This window comes from Xenopus laevis, chromosome 5L (genome assembly GCF_017654675.1).
Source record: "Xenopus laevis strain J_2021 chromosome 5L, Xenopus_laevis_v10.1, whole genome shotgun sequence".
In the NCBI taxonomy this organism is placed as follows: Eukaryota; Metazoa; Chordata; class Amphibia; order Anura; family Pipidae; genus Xenopus; species Xenopus laevis.
In genome coordinates, this window is record NC_054379.1 from 14,353,159 (window position 1) to 14,367,875 (window position 14,717).

General features: G+C 38.1%; 1 protein-coding gene across 2 annotated transcripts in view; it reads left to right on the forward strand.

The window, feature by feature from the left end:
• Positions 1-14,717, forward strand: part of spata17.L (spermatogenesis associated 17 L homeolog) — a 104,676-nt gene that overhangs the window by 57,842 nt on the left and 32,117 nt on the right. For both annotated transcript variants that reach the window (XM_018262605.2, XM_018262606.2), the window contains exon 7: positions 10,562-10,762. In XM_018262605.2, coding sequence (XP_018118094.1) covers positions 10,562-10,762 — 201 coding nt within the window. The remainder of the gene's footprint in view (positions 1-10,561; positions 10,763-14,717) is intronic.

The window sequence follows — 14,717 nt, forward strand, 5'->3', positions numbered from 1 at the left end:
GTTTTTAAATCTCTCCAGGCATAATTTCTTAATGTAAAGGTAGAAGACTGGAGGCTCCCGTGCTCTTGTGCTGAGAAGCTGGGAGTTGGCCAGATATTAAAATAGCATACAGGACACAATGTTCTCTGAAGCATCCTGATATAGATTTAGTCCTAATAGAGAAGACCTAAAGAGCAGTCATTGCACTTCTCATCTATTGCACTGACAGCTAAGCAAAATACTTTTTTTTGAGGGCTTATTTTAGGTCAAACTTGCTGGTTTTGGGTTAGCAGTCACAACTTTTTTTTCTTTTGCTGATACACATGAAAAAAAGCTTGTATTAGAATATGTAGCATGCATTAACAACAGACATGGCGGCTAATAAGGATTTTTCAGGGTCACCTTGTTTTGCTCCACCCACCCAGTTATCCTAAGTAAGAGCCCCATAATCATTTCTCTCTTATTTGCACTTGATTCAGTACAGGTATGGGACATGTTATCCACAACGCTTGGGACCTGGGGTTTTCCAGATATGGGATCTTTCCGTAGTTTGGCTCTTCATAAATTAAGTCTACTAGAAAATCACAGTAACATTAATAAACCCAATAGGCTGATTTTGCTTCCAATAAGGATAAATTATATCTTAGTTTGGATCAAGTACAAGTTGTGCTGTTTTTTTCCCATATAACTATGGTTAGATTAGATAAGGTTAAAGGAACAGTAACACCAAAAAACTGAAATTGTTTTAAAGTAATTAACATATAATGTACTGTTGCTCTGCACTGGTAAGGGCAGAGACACATGCTCAGATTCGCCCAGAGACAAATCTCCTCTTCTTAGGGGAGACTAATCTTCACAAACTGCCTCCCGCTGGCTAGAATGTAAATGGCCGGCGGGATGGCAATTGGTGCGCTTCGTTCTCAGAAGTTGCCTCACGGGCGACTTCAGACAATGAAGAGATCCGAATGCCATCCTGCTGGCGATTTAGATTCTAACTGGCGGGAGGCAGTTTGGGGAGATTAGTTGCCCAGAAGAAGAGGCGATTTATCGCCGGGCGACTAAATCTCCCCGAATCTGAGCGTGTGTCTCTGCCCTTAAACTGCTGTGTTTGCTTCAGAAACACTACTATTGTTTATATAAACAAACTGCTGTGTAGACATGGGGGCTGCCATTAAAGCACAGGATACACAGTAGATAACAGATAAGTACTACTATAGTTTATATAAACAAGCTGCTGTGTAGCCATGGGGGCAGCCATCCAAGCACAGGATACACAGTAGATAACAGATAAGTACTACTATAGTTTATATAAACAAGCTGCTGTGTAGCCATGGGGGCAGCCATTCAAGCACAGGATACACAGTAGATAACAGATAAGTACTACTATAGTTTATATAAACAAGCTGCTGTGTAGCCATGGGGGCAGCCATCCAAGCACAGGATACACAGTAGATAACAGATAAGTACTACTATACTGTAGTTTATATAAACAAGCTGCTGTGTAGCCATGGGGGCCGCCATTCAGGCTGTAAAAAAGAAGAAAAGACACAGGTTACATTGCACATAAGAGATAAAACACCATTGTATCGGACAGGGCTTACTGTATCTGTTCTTGTTCTTCTTAAAATAGAAATAAAAATAGTTGTTGCAAAAACACTGGGAAATAAGGTACATGAATCTCTGATACTCAGCTAGGAATGTGCATTTGAGGAATATCAATATTCGTTGAATAAACTGGAAAACACTTCCCAACGCCTTCAGTTGGATTTAGTATCTCAGACCAGTCATTCTGAGATATTTGATTGGGCAGTTGGATTGCTCATTGCCCAATATGATCTATGATCAGATTCCCCAATATGATCTATGATAAATCTTCCCCTAAGTCTATGTGCAGCAGACTTGTGCTACAATACATGCTGATTACGGGAAGACCATCTTCCATAGACTCCATTTCAATCAATTAAAATTTTTCAAAATTAATTCCATTTTTTTATGATTTCCATTTTCTCTGTACCTTGTACTTGATTCCAACTAAGATATAATTAATTCTTATTGGAAGCAAAACCAGCCTATTGGGTTTATTTAATGTTTACATGATTTTCTAGTAAAGATATTGAGATCCAAATTACTCAAAGATCCATTATCGGGCCCCGAGCATTCTGGATAACAGGTCCCATACGCAGGGTCAGATTGGTGGGTGTAGGCTCCACCAAGGCTACCATCCCAGCAGGCCTGGATTTGTGGAAAGGCCATCTAGGCCCGGCCTAGGGCGGCAGGATTTTAGGGGGGCTGCATGCTGCCCAACCACACCCACATTGGTTCAAAACACTGGCGATGCACTGGAGATACAATCATTTTTTAAATTTCCATGTGCCAATCCCCATTGCTCCGGTTGAGATGATCAAAATTTGCACGAATAAAGGGGAGGGGACAGGGGGCGACGAACGGCAGTGGGCCTAGGGGCGCCCACTACGTAAATCCGGCCCTGCATCCCAGGGGCCCCTCTGTGCCACCTGCACCCCCATGTGTCCCCAGTGCGTCGCCCGCACTCCCTAATAGGGCCACTGCTACCCGCACTACCCCTTCCCCTGAGAGTACCATTAGTGCATCAGGGGAGGGAGATCTATGGCCTGGGGAGAGCTGGTGAGGATCGGGGCGGGGCCCACTGGGTTTTTTCCCTGTGTCCTAATGGCCTTGTCCGACCCTGCTTATACCTGTAAAAAAATTAGCCAGGGTTGTCAGGATACCAGGAAATCTGTTGATTCATTCTATATGTAATGGTGCATTGAGTGGGTCCTAAATGCCTGATTTTCAGGTGGACAGTGGCGTAACTACCGGGGGAGCAGGGGGTGCAATTGGGCCAGGGTCCGCACCCCCTCAGGGCCCTCCAGCAGCTCGCGCACCAATGGATTCCGGCCGAAAATAGCGTACGGAGGGGGGGGCGGCTGCGAGTCCCGCGCCAGGGCCCGTCCTCCTCTAGTTACGATACTGCAGGTGGGAGAGCCAGTCCAACACTGTGTGTGGCTGTACTTGTCCTGTATATTTTTATCAGCACTGCATTAAATAGGAAACATCTTTGATAAGGATTCACAACTACAAGCAAAATGTGAAAGTCTTCAGAGCAAATGCAACTATTTAATACTATTGCTTATGATTTTATATCAGTGAGAATACAAAACGCATAAGGCTGTGCCATGAATACCGAATAAACCATATAATTCATTTACACGTCTGTGTGGAGGACTGGTCCTTTGAGAGCCGGCCTATTTGTATTACAGTTTGGATCTGCTTCCTTGGCTGAAGGTTCAGGGCAGCGCACCTGAACCTCCTCCTATACTGGTTGAGTCTACATTATGGGGTTTTTTACTAAACTCCGAATACAAAAATAACGAAAAATGTATGATTTTTTTTCTTTATAAAATCTGACTTTTAAAAAAAATCACACATTTTTCGAAAATGTATTAAACCCTAAGGATGGAAAATTCCCAATCAGAAAATCCGGCATCTCAGACCTGTCGAGGTTACATATAAGTCAATGGGAGAAGTCCCAATGATTTTTTGATGTGCGCTGGGTTTAGTGCAACACCCCGAAGTTTTCAGAGTCTTCGGCTGAAAATTACAAAAAACTTGTGAAAATCGTGAAAAATCGAATGAAAAAGTCCAAAAAATTCACGAAAATTAGATTTTTTACCGCAAAGCAAATTTACGGAGCAATGTCATAATAAATAAGCATTAAAAACCCGAGTTTGTTGCAGAATATATTGAGATAAATTCGGACTTTGATAAATAACCCCCTATGACCATTGTTTTTTGTTGATATAATTTTTTAATACTATTCAGTCTGAATTTATACCTGACAGCTGGGTGTCTTTCCTGTTTAACATCAAATGCTATTTGGTGTGAACTGCAACTCTCTCATTCACACATAATACATAGCACAAGGCCATGCTAACAGTTGGAACGGATCGCCTGCAAAGTTTACTTTAAATTCATGTCCCTTTTTTTTTTTTATAAAAAGTGATCCAATACAAACAATATCTAATTGCCGCCCATTATTCAACATAATTGTGCCAAATTGCCTTGGAAATTCTTCCGAGCAAGTTCTACTGGCAATTTCGACCCAGGCAGAACCACTAGTGTTTCATGGCCGATAAGCTTAAACGCCCTCTAAATCTTTCCCTTCCACGGCGAGTGCGGTGGAAATGCTCATTTTCTGCCAAAAGAAAACATTTCAGCCGTTTATCTTCACGTTAACATTGTCGGCACGCAATTATAAGTGTAGTAGCCGAGAAACAATCATGTTGCCTTTAGTTCCCAGCAAGAGTAATTGAATACTGAATGGCGCACTAAACGCTGGACTGTGACAGGGTGTTAACACTCTGACTATCTCCTAACAGCGGGGCAATTATTTGCTGAGTGGGACTTTTATAAATCCCTCGGCACTAGTGTGTCTGGATAATTATGATGAAGTGCAGTGGTCAGTGGTGATTCAGCAGTCCCTGCCCTAACAAATATTTCATTCACCTCTCTCCTTAGTGCCGTCATTTCTACACTCAGTGTTCTCTATTACTATCGTTAAGTTTATATCATGTCACAATACACAAATGTCGAATTCACACAGATATACACACACCTTCCAACAAACACATCAGAGCTCATTTACTATTGCCCCACCTTAAAGGAGTTGTTCCCCTTTAAAGTAACTTTTAGTATGATACAGAGAGTGATATTCTGAGACCATTTGCAATTGATTTTCATTTTTTATTATTTGTGGTTTTTGAGTTATTTAGCTTTTTATTTAGTAACTCTCCAGTTTGCAGTTTGCAGCATTGCAAGGGGCCAGATTATCCAATCAACCATGGATTGATTTGAATAAGAGACTGGAATATGAATGAAAGAGGCCTGAATAGAAAGATAAGGAATACAAAGTAGCAATAACAATAAGGGGCCTATTTATTAAATCTCGATTTGTTTCTACTCGAGTTTTTATAGGGAAAAAAAACCTTACATTTTTCGAGATTTTTTTCTACTCCAAAACTGCTAATAATCCAAATCCAAAAATACTCCATCGCAAACCTGTTGAAGTCATGTAGAAGGCAATGGCAGATGTCCCTTTAAGGATTAGAAGAGGTTTCTATACATCATGATCTGTGCTGGTTTTCATACGATAATCCAACAAAATCGGCAACAGCTCAAAAAAGTCTTACAATTCGAGCGTTAAATTCGAAAAAGTTGGATGATTTTTGATAAATTAGGTAAATTCGTAGATGGTTAGATCGACTTTGTTTTAATAAAAAAATCAGAAAAAATTTAGTTCGTAATACCCCCTAAATCTGTAGCCTTACAGAGAATTTTTTTATTATGACCCCCATTTGAAAACTGGAAAGAGTCAGAAGAAGAAGGTAAATAATTCAAAAACTATAAAATAAAAAAAGAAAGGCCGAACACAACGATTTACACTTCATTATGAGAGAGTAAATAGCTGTGGGGCACAGTAAGTGAGGTTTAGGAATCAAACAATTTGCACGTATAAAACTATATTTAACCCTTTTGGCACTGGACCGGTTGGATCTTGCTATTTTACCGCAGCATAGATCAAAGACAGGGCCAGAACTGCAGAATCGGCCAGCGTCATAGATTTTATCATTAACATCAGGCCAAGGGTTAAAACAAGCAGTGAAATCAGAATTTTAAAAAGAATATTCATCAAACAACAATTCCGAAAGGACTCGTTCCATGGAGATTCTTCTTCATCTGATGGTGGTAGAATCATAACGGTGACCCCTGCATTTACCTAAAAGTGACCACATATTTGAGCCCTAACATGGCACAGCAATATGCTCCTAAATATCTGTCTCTTTCATAAAATGACATAAACAAGATATATGCTAATTAAAACTAACTAACTATATTTACAGTATATAAAAACTGCCTCTTACAGTTTGTGTGTTTTGAAACTCCATTATTATTATGATATTTTTCTATAACGGTGACCTATCTGCAGCAAATTACAGTGATTATGCGTCCTTCCCATTAGTCCCTGCCCTAGTGGAGCTTACACTCTAAGGTCCCTGTTACATTCACACACACACACATATTAAGGTCAGTTTCATCAGAAGCCAATTAACCTGCCTGTATGTGTTTGGAGTGAGGAAACTGGAGTACCCAGAGGAAACCCACAAAGACACCAGAAGAACATTCAAACTTCTTGCACATAGTGCCTTGTGCACAAAACCACTGCACCTCCTTACTTGCACCCATCTCCAGCTGTGCCTTTGAATATGAAAGAGGTGCTAAGCAGATAGCATGGGGCACAGGGGCGCAAGGGAGCTCAGTACTTCACAACTGCCATTGAACAAAAGTAAAAGGCACCTTTTTAGGGCTCCCTTTATTCTTTGCACCCTCTTGTACTATTCAGTTGCATCTCCACAATATACATTATGACAATGGCTTATCCATCTGACACTCAAAGTAAAATTTGCTTTATATTTACCCTGCACCTGGATTGCTGTATACTTTACATCTAATTCTGTGCCACTTTGAGGAGAGAGTATAATAACAAGGAATTTGTAATGAAAACTCACCCAAACCAGGTTTTCTTACAGGTAAGCGGAGCATTGGCTCTGATGCTCTCAATTGGCTGAGAGAAGCGGATCCGCTTTGTGCCCCATTCTATTGATTAAAATAACATCCTCTTGCTTGGAAATCGGCCCAAATACTCAAAAGCAGACATTTTCAGACCTACAGTACTTCCACTACTTGTGCCTGCATGCAAGCAGCAGCGGTTCAGTTGTATGGAGTTGGGTCATGGAGCAGATCTGCTTCTCTCATCATGAAAAAATACGCAGGCTGACAACAGCGAAGCCAACACTCCTTCTGCTCTTGGCCATGGCTCTTTCAGAAAGATACTATAATACTAGGGGGCAAATGTATTAAGATTTTAGTTTTTGCTGTGGTTCAAGAAAATCACAGCATAAAAACCTTGAATTTTAACAAATATTTAAAGAACAATGCACTTTTTTATAGTTTATTAAAAAATACCATGAACAAATTCCCATGCTCGATTTTAGCTTATTTATTGATAAAAAAAAAACCCTGATTTAATCGAATCGAGGGAAAACTCTACAAAATCGAGCAAAAACCTAAATGGCCCAAATTTTTCTGTCTTTTTTTCCCCAAATCGCTCAAATTTTTATCGTTTTTGTCGAAAACCTCAAAAAAGTCTTAGGGTTAGATTTATCAAGGGTCGAATTTCGATGGTTAAAAAACCCTCGAAAAAAAATCCTTCGAAATCTAATTAGAAGGATTTTAGCACATTTTAGCGTAAAATCGTTCGATATTAAGTGATCAATCAAATGATTTTTATTCTATCATAAAAAGTGCCCAAATGTCTACAATGTCCCCATAGGCTAACATTCAATTTGGTAACTTTTATTTGGCGAAGTATTGAGCCGAAGGATTTTTTAAAGAGACAGTACTTCGATTATCAAATGGTCGAATGATTTTTACTTTGAATCGTTCGATCGAATTTAACCAATTCGATGGTCGAAGTACCCAAAAAATTACTTCGAAATTTGAACATTTTTGGATTCGAACTATTCACTTGAGCTTAGTAAATCTGCCCCTTATTGTCGGACTAAACCCAGCGCAAACCACAAAAATTTCAAATTGAGATAGGTGCCTCTCCATTGACTTATACAGGACCTCAACTGGTCTGAGATAGTGCTTTTCGGATTTGGGCTTTTTGCAGCATCAGGTTATAATAAATCTCAAAAAATTCAAGGAATTTTTTCCTCTAAAAATTCAAGTTTTCTTGTGAAAAAAACCTAAAAATTTACAATTTTAACCTTCATATATTAATAAATAACCCCCTTAATGTAATGGAGTTTTTCTGATTTGAGTCCTTTAGTAAAGTTGCTAGTGATTTAGAAAAAAATCATATCTGAAAATAAATAAATCAGCCTCCCTGTCAAGCTGGGCAGTCCCCTGTAATAAACACAATGCTCTCTACACTACACACAGCATTCTTTTTAACCCATTGTCAAAATGTGTTATGATTATTAGATTGCTATTAAATTATAATAGTATAAAAATTCATAGTATATAAAAATCATCTCTAATTGAGTGGGAAATAATAAATTGCAGAGCGCTATTTATTTATTAGAAAAGATTTTTCATTCAGCATTTAAAAAAATGCACTTCAACTTTTTTTTTTTTTCTTAAGAGCATGAAACTTTTACTTTGAAACTAATTCTGGCAGCACCGAGACGCGTCTGAATTTAAGGCCAATTGATGAAGTAATAAAGGAGAGAGAGAAAAAAAAGGAAGACATGAAAGCTTTATGGCACTGTTTTAATTGACGTCTAAGGGAATTTTTTTATCGTCTCCACGTGTCGTACTTCTTTATTCATGTGCTAAATTATGAAAAAAATTATGGAAAGGGGAGCTGGAAAGATAGATTGTCAGAAATGCAAAGTGATTGAAAATATTAATGTAGACCTAAGGATGACGGGATAACAGATGATACATTTACCAGTATGCTTGACCCGGCACAATTAGTATTCCAGGTCACGCATGGCTGCCCACGATGGAAAGTACGCATAGGATTCTTGGAAAAAAAAGGAGGGATTCTAGAGAGATAAAAAAAAAAAAGTATATCTATTGTACAGCTCATTTTCTGACATGTCAGAATCATGGCCTTTAAGGGAACGAAAAGGCAGCACTTTCACAGCTCATTTGCCATATTCACCATCGGGCTAGCAGTCAACAGCAGGGTCTGATGCAAGGAGGTCAGAAAGAAGCTATTAACAGGGTTTCCTCAAGAGATTCACCGGGACTTATTGAGTTGGAAGTTAGTATGACAGTACCAGGAATATCTTAGCTGTGGGTTTCTTTAACAGTTAGCGCAGATTTCCCAGCAGTGTTTTGTCACTTCAAAAAATTGCTGCAGAAAATGAAGTCCCCAGAAAACCATCACGGTGGCCGCAGCAGCCCTCATCACTTGTTTCAAAGAATATGTTGTGCCGCAGTCCCTTAAGGTTACTGTCAGGAGGAAGTAATAGGAATTTCATTCTCCGAAAAGTTTTTTAAATTGTGTTTTTCTTTTACATGAAATAACTAAAACAGTTCAACAAATAAAAAGTCACTTTGTTGTGCGCATAGCTGGTTGCTGGGCTCACTTAGAGGCCTATTTATGAAAGGTTGAATTGTAGTGGTATTAGAGCTTTTTTTGTAACCAAGATAAAACTCTTTCATGAATGCCATGAAAGTTATTAAAAGATCCAAATATGAAAAGTAGGAATGGAAAAAGCACTGAGCGATGCACTAAAAATACAAATATCTCTAATATCTCCAAAATTTAAATCTAAATTCAAGTTTTATGGATAATTACTAATGAAAAAAAAATCTGAAAACCTCTAAAATCTGACTAAAGGCTAAAAAAATGTCCAGTAGTATCAACGCAGCTTCCATTGACTTCTGTGGAACCTCAACAGCTTTTGCATGGAGCAATATTTCATGGTCTTTACACTTAATAAAATTAAACATTTTTAGAAAATCCCCCCCACACACGAATATGGAAAATATATGATTCATGGAAAAAAACAGATTTTAGCCGTAATTTGGATTCTATAATTCGGAGCTTTCTGGATAATGGATCCTATACCTGTACTTATATATTTTATGTTTATTGTAAGGTTGCTTAGAATTACTTATTTCCTTCAATTATGAAAATAAGTAGTTTTAGGGGGACATCCCCTTTAAATAGGGGACCCACCTGTCCGATTTTGTACCTGACAACCAAGTTTTCAAGGTGTGTTTCAGTCCAAAACCTTCTCTCCAGGTTCTAGCATTGTGAAATCTGGAAATAATTCCATTCAGTTGCAGCCACATCGTCATTGTTCAAAAACTTTCATGAATTCAGCGCGTCCGAACCCCAGAACAAACAATGATCTGAGCTATTCAATCCCATAATAGGCTATGGACAAGTTTTAGATCAATATTAATTGACATGAGTTGCAGACATGCATTTCTACATGTTCTATTTGATTTAGATCAAAAAAGAACTTAATTTGATTATTTTTGTTATTTTCAATGATAAATCCAAAAATATAATTGATTGATCAGAGTTCATTGACCAGTATCAATGTTCAGTACATAGAAGCCTAACCAGACAGCTATTTAAAAAGGATGTGACCTTCAAATTAACTTCTAGTATCAAGTTGACGACAGCATTTTAACACTATTTGGTGCTGGTTACACCTTTTTTTCTTATTTCTGGATTAAGAATTTTTAGAATTATTATTATTGTTGTTGTTCTAATCTAGAGCATTGTGATTTGGAATTTACACCTTTATTTGTTTTTAGGATTCAGATTTTATATAATTTCTAACTATGGTCCATCCAAGCCCGTCCTACAAAATGTTCTATATAATTTAGCCCTAACTCTGTCTTTGTTTGTTGGATCAGCCACTCTTGGCAGCCAGTTGTGCTTCATATTAGATTATCTACTTTTTCACATTTTCACATACAAATATATATTGTCAAAATCCTACTGTTATAACTGTTGTGTTTCTTATTGTAGATTCCTGGTGTATACAATTCGCCTTATAGACCATTCCCGGATGCTATGGAAATTCGATTACAAAAGGCAAGGCCATTAAGTCATAACGATCGTCCAAAGAAAATGGTTGAAAATCAAAATCTACTCTATTCAGACTGCAGAGACACCATTTCTTTTCCCATCATGCAGCCTCTACCGCCAATTGGCAAGAAGAAACCACAGGTATGTTTCTTCATCACTCAATAATTGTGTTTTATTTTATATTATTAACCATGCGAATCTACAATGTTAAGTAGTATTTGAATGAGCAATAAACAAGATGCTTTTTGAATTACTTTTGGGGCCAAAACTAATTTTCCTTATTTTGACAAATATATTATCCAGTAATGGAAAATTAACCACAGCAGTCACTGCCAATATGTGAAGTTTTTATTGGCTTAACTGTTAAAGGGATTCTCTCATGATTTGTATGGTGTAGTTTTTATTTCTAAATTACATTATTTAAAATGCAAACAAAATTACTCTAACATTTAAAATTCTATTCCTGAACCAACAAGAATATTATTTTTTTTTTAGTTGTAATTTTGGTGTGTAGGCAGCCCTCTCAGGTCATTGTGCCTGATCCTGTGCTTACAGAAAGAGCCAGCACTTCATGATGGAACTGCTTTCTGTTAAGCTATTGTTTTTCCAACTCAGTGTAACTGAAGGAGTAGCAGTGGGACTTGGATTTTTACTACTGAATGGTATTCTCATATCTACCAGGAAGCTGTTATCTAGTTACCTTACCATTGCTCTGTTGATAGGCTGGTGGTTGGGGAGGGAGAGGGTGACTGTAGTTTATCAGGGCACAAGTCATATGACTGAGGGACACTGGCAATATGTTTATCCCCGTGTCAGATTTCAAAATGAAATATAAAAAAATCTGTTTGTTCTTTTAAAAAACAGATTCCAGTGCTGGAGCAGCACTATTAACTGATGTGTTTTGGAAAAAAAAACATGTTGTCCCAAGACAGAATCCCTTTAGCTATATGCCCCCACCAGCAAGGTATAAGGATTTCTGGGATGCAGCATAGGGACTGAGTTTCTACTCAATTACTGCACCTGTCACCACTTTGTTAGCAAGGACACTTTCCATTAAATAACATTTAAGGATAACTAAAGCTTAACAAAGAAGTAGGCTAGAAATGCTACACATTAGGGTGGTTATCTATCAAAGGTCAAATGTTAGAGTTTTTGTATACCTCGAATGAACTCACAACTCAGTCGAGTTGTGAATCCCCTAAAACTCGAAGTTTTTAGCAAAAAAAACTCGAATTGATAGAGTTTTCTGGCAAACCCCTCCAAAAAAAAGCTCAAACATCATGAAGGCTATTAACATCTTCAAATGGTTCAAGGGACCTCTGCCATTGACTCTTACATGATCTCGACAGGTTTTAGATGGTGTATTTTTGGATTCAAGCTATTTTCAGGGTCATGATTAATCTTGATTTTTTTTTTTTTTTTTAAAAACTCGAAAAATTCTAGTTCTTTTAACTCAGAAATGTGAGTTTTGACCAAAAAATAACCCTGAAAACTCGATTTTTTTGTGGAAAACACAGTTCAAACCTTAATAAACAACCCCTATATTTTGGGGTTTTGTAACAGCCCAAGGCACCACAGCCCTTTAGCAGTTAAGATCTGGGCCTCAATATCACCTCATCTTCAATTCTGCTGCTTCCCAGCACATGCTCTGCTTAGGTTGCTGTCCTTTATTTGAGCTTAGCAACCCACTCACAATATACAGTATATAAATATGTATATCAAATACAAATGTCACAATGCGCATGTGCAGTGCCACAGACACACACAATATACAAGATGGGAAGCTGCTGGGGACAACTGTGCAGTCCTGGATCATTTTGGGTTGCTGGTCTGGTGCCTTAATTTTAGTATATACCATATGACATTTCTATCCATATGTTTTGTAGGGTTTAGTTCTCCTTTATGACCATTGACAGGGTTGTTTTTATCAACAATGTTTCTCTGTGAACATCACAAGTGGTCAATACTCCAGATGTTCCAAAATGTCCCATGTGCCATTAGGCTTAAAGAATGGAATGAAATAGCAGCTTATTATTAAATTCCTCCTAAAGGCTGAGCGTTGATCATAAATAGGACCTCTGTTTTGCAGTCGCTGTGATACAAATATATAAAACGAAGCAATGTGTCACTTTAAGGCTCAGCTATGAGCAAGATTTCAATCGGCATTTCTGCCTCTGGACAGGGAAATTAAAACATCTTCAAAACTACATTTTACAGTTTCCAGTAGAGTCTTAAAAGTAGATATTGCATCTCTTTAAAGTTCAAATAAAAATTCCATTAACTACTTTCAAATGCAGCAACCTTTCTGTCCAGCTGTGAAAAGTACTAAATGATACTTATTTGCCATTTGTGTTATTTACGGTCCATGACTTTTATGGAAACTGGTTCCTATTATTGGTTTCTATTAATGTAAAACATAAGTGAACATAAATGAGGCGTGAATCATTTCTTTTTATTAGGCTTACAGTCTTCACTCATTGCCGGCTGTAACTCCAGCTGAGTCTTGTTAGGGATAACCTATTTAAAGTCAGAATATGTGGAGATAAAATTGGTTTTTAAGTAAGTTTTTTTTCTTGGTATCTCTGTGGAAATGGGATATAAGTAATGATTAGTGCATTGATGAAACACTGAAATGCTCTTCTGCCGTCGGTACCTAACCATGGATTTCACATGCTGTTTCCTCTACAAATTAAAAGATTGCCTGCTAGCCAAACCTTATGAACATCATGCTATTTCATGATCTGCTATACCGTTGGTCAGATTGTGCAGCCTGTTAGTAACTTCATTGGCTGTGGACTGCCATGTCTCCTCCATTGGGAACAAGGTACCTTTAGATGCTCTAGAACTGGAGTCCCCAACCTTTTGTACCCGTGAGCAACATTCAGATGTAAAAGGAGTCGGAGAGCAAAAATGTTCCTGTGGTGCAAAATAAGGGCTGTGATTGGCTTTTTGGTAGCCCCTATTTGGACTGGCAGCCTACAGGAGGCTCTGTTTGGCAGTACACCTGGTTTTTATGCAACCAAAACTTGCCTCCAAGCCTGGAATTCAAAAAGAAGCACCTGCTTTGAGGCCAGGCCTCCGCCGCCTGAGGCAGCAGCAGTTGCTGCTGCCCCCCCTCCCCCAGAAATTCGCTCTTAAAGTACCAGGAGCAGCATTTTTGCTGCCCCTGGTACCTAGTGGGGTGCTGCGAAGCACCCCTGTTTGAGGCCACCTAGAACAACAGCCAAGGGTTTGGTGAACAACATGTTGCTCACAAGCCACTGCTCTAGAACATTATGGGACTTATTTACTAAAACTCAAATTTATCACATTTTTTTATTAAAAAAAAGCCGACCAAACTCCCTTCCACAAGTCAAACTCATTTATCAATAATTTTTCTCTAAAAAATCGTGGCTACAAAATGTGGCAACAAAATCGAGCATCAATTTGTGTTGTACGACCGACGCTCCGAAAAATCAACCTTTTTGGATTGTTGGACAAAAACTCCAACTTTTTCGGATTATCCAGCAAAGATCACAATGTCAAGAAACAACTTCAGGGAATCTGCCATTGACTTCTATATGACTTTGACAGGTTTGAGATGGCGTATTTTCGGATTCGGATTTTGAGCAGCTTTGGGGTATAATAAATCTCTAAAAAATTTTTAGTTTTTATTTGTTCACATAAAAGCTAAATGTTTTTCTGCTGGAAATAATGAGACTTCACCAAATCTAAGATATAAACTTAAAAATACAGTTTTGCACCCGTTCCATTAATTGTTGCATCAGTTCTGAAAATGTACATATTCTGATAAAAGACAACAATATCAGTTGTATATTCTGATCCTGACAGTTCTCTAGGAATAATCCTATGGCTTTACCATCCATCCAAGGAGTTTACAATCACATGTAAGTGTATATAATCCATTCTAGGTTGTTAGAATTCTTCCATCTTTCATTAAATCCTAGCAATTTATATTGTGGGGAATCCTTGTTGTTGCATGTAAGTGTTTTCCTCTTATATCTATCACACAATTGTTATCAGCCCTTTTGTAATTTGTAACTGTTTCAGGGAGGGGGTTGTGTTTATTAATTATTTGGGAAGGAAACATGCCTCT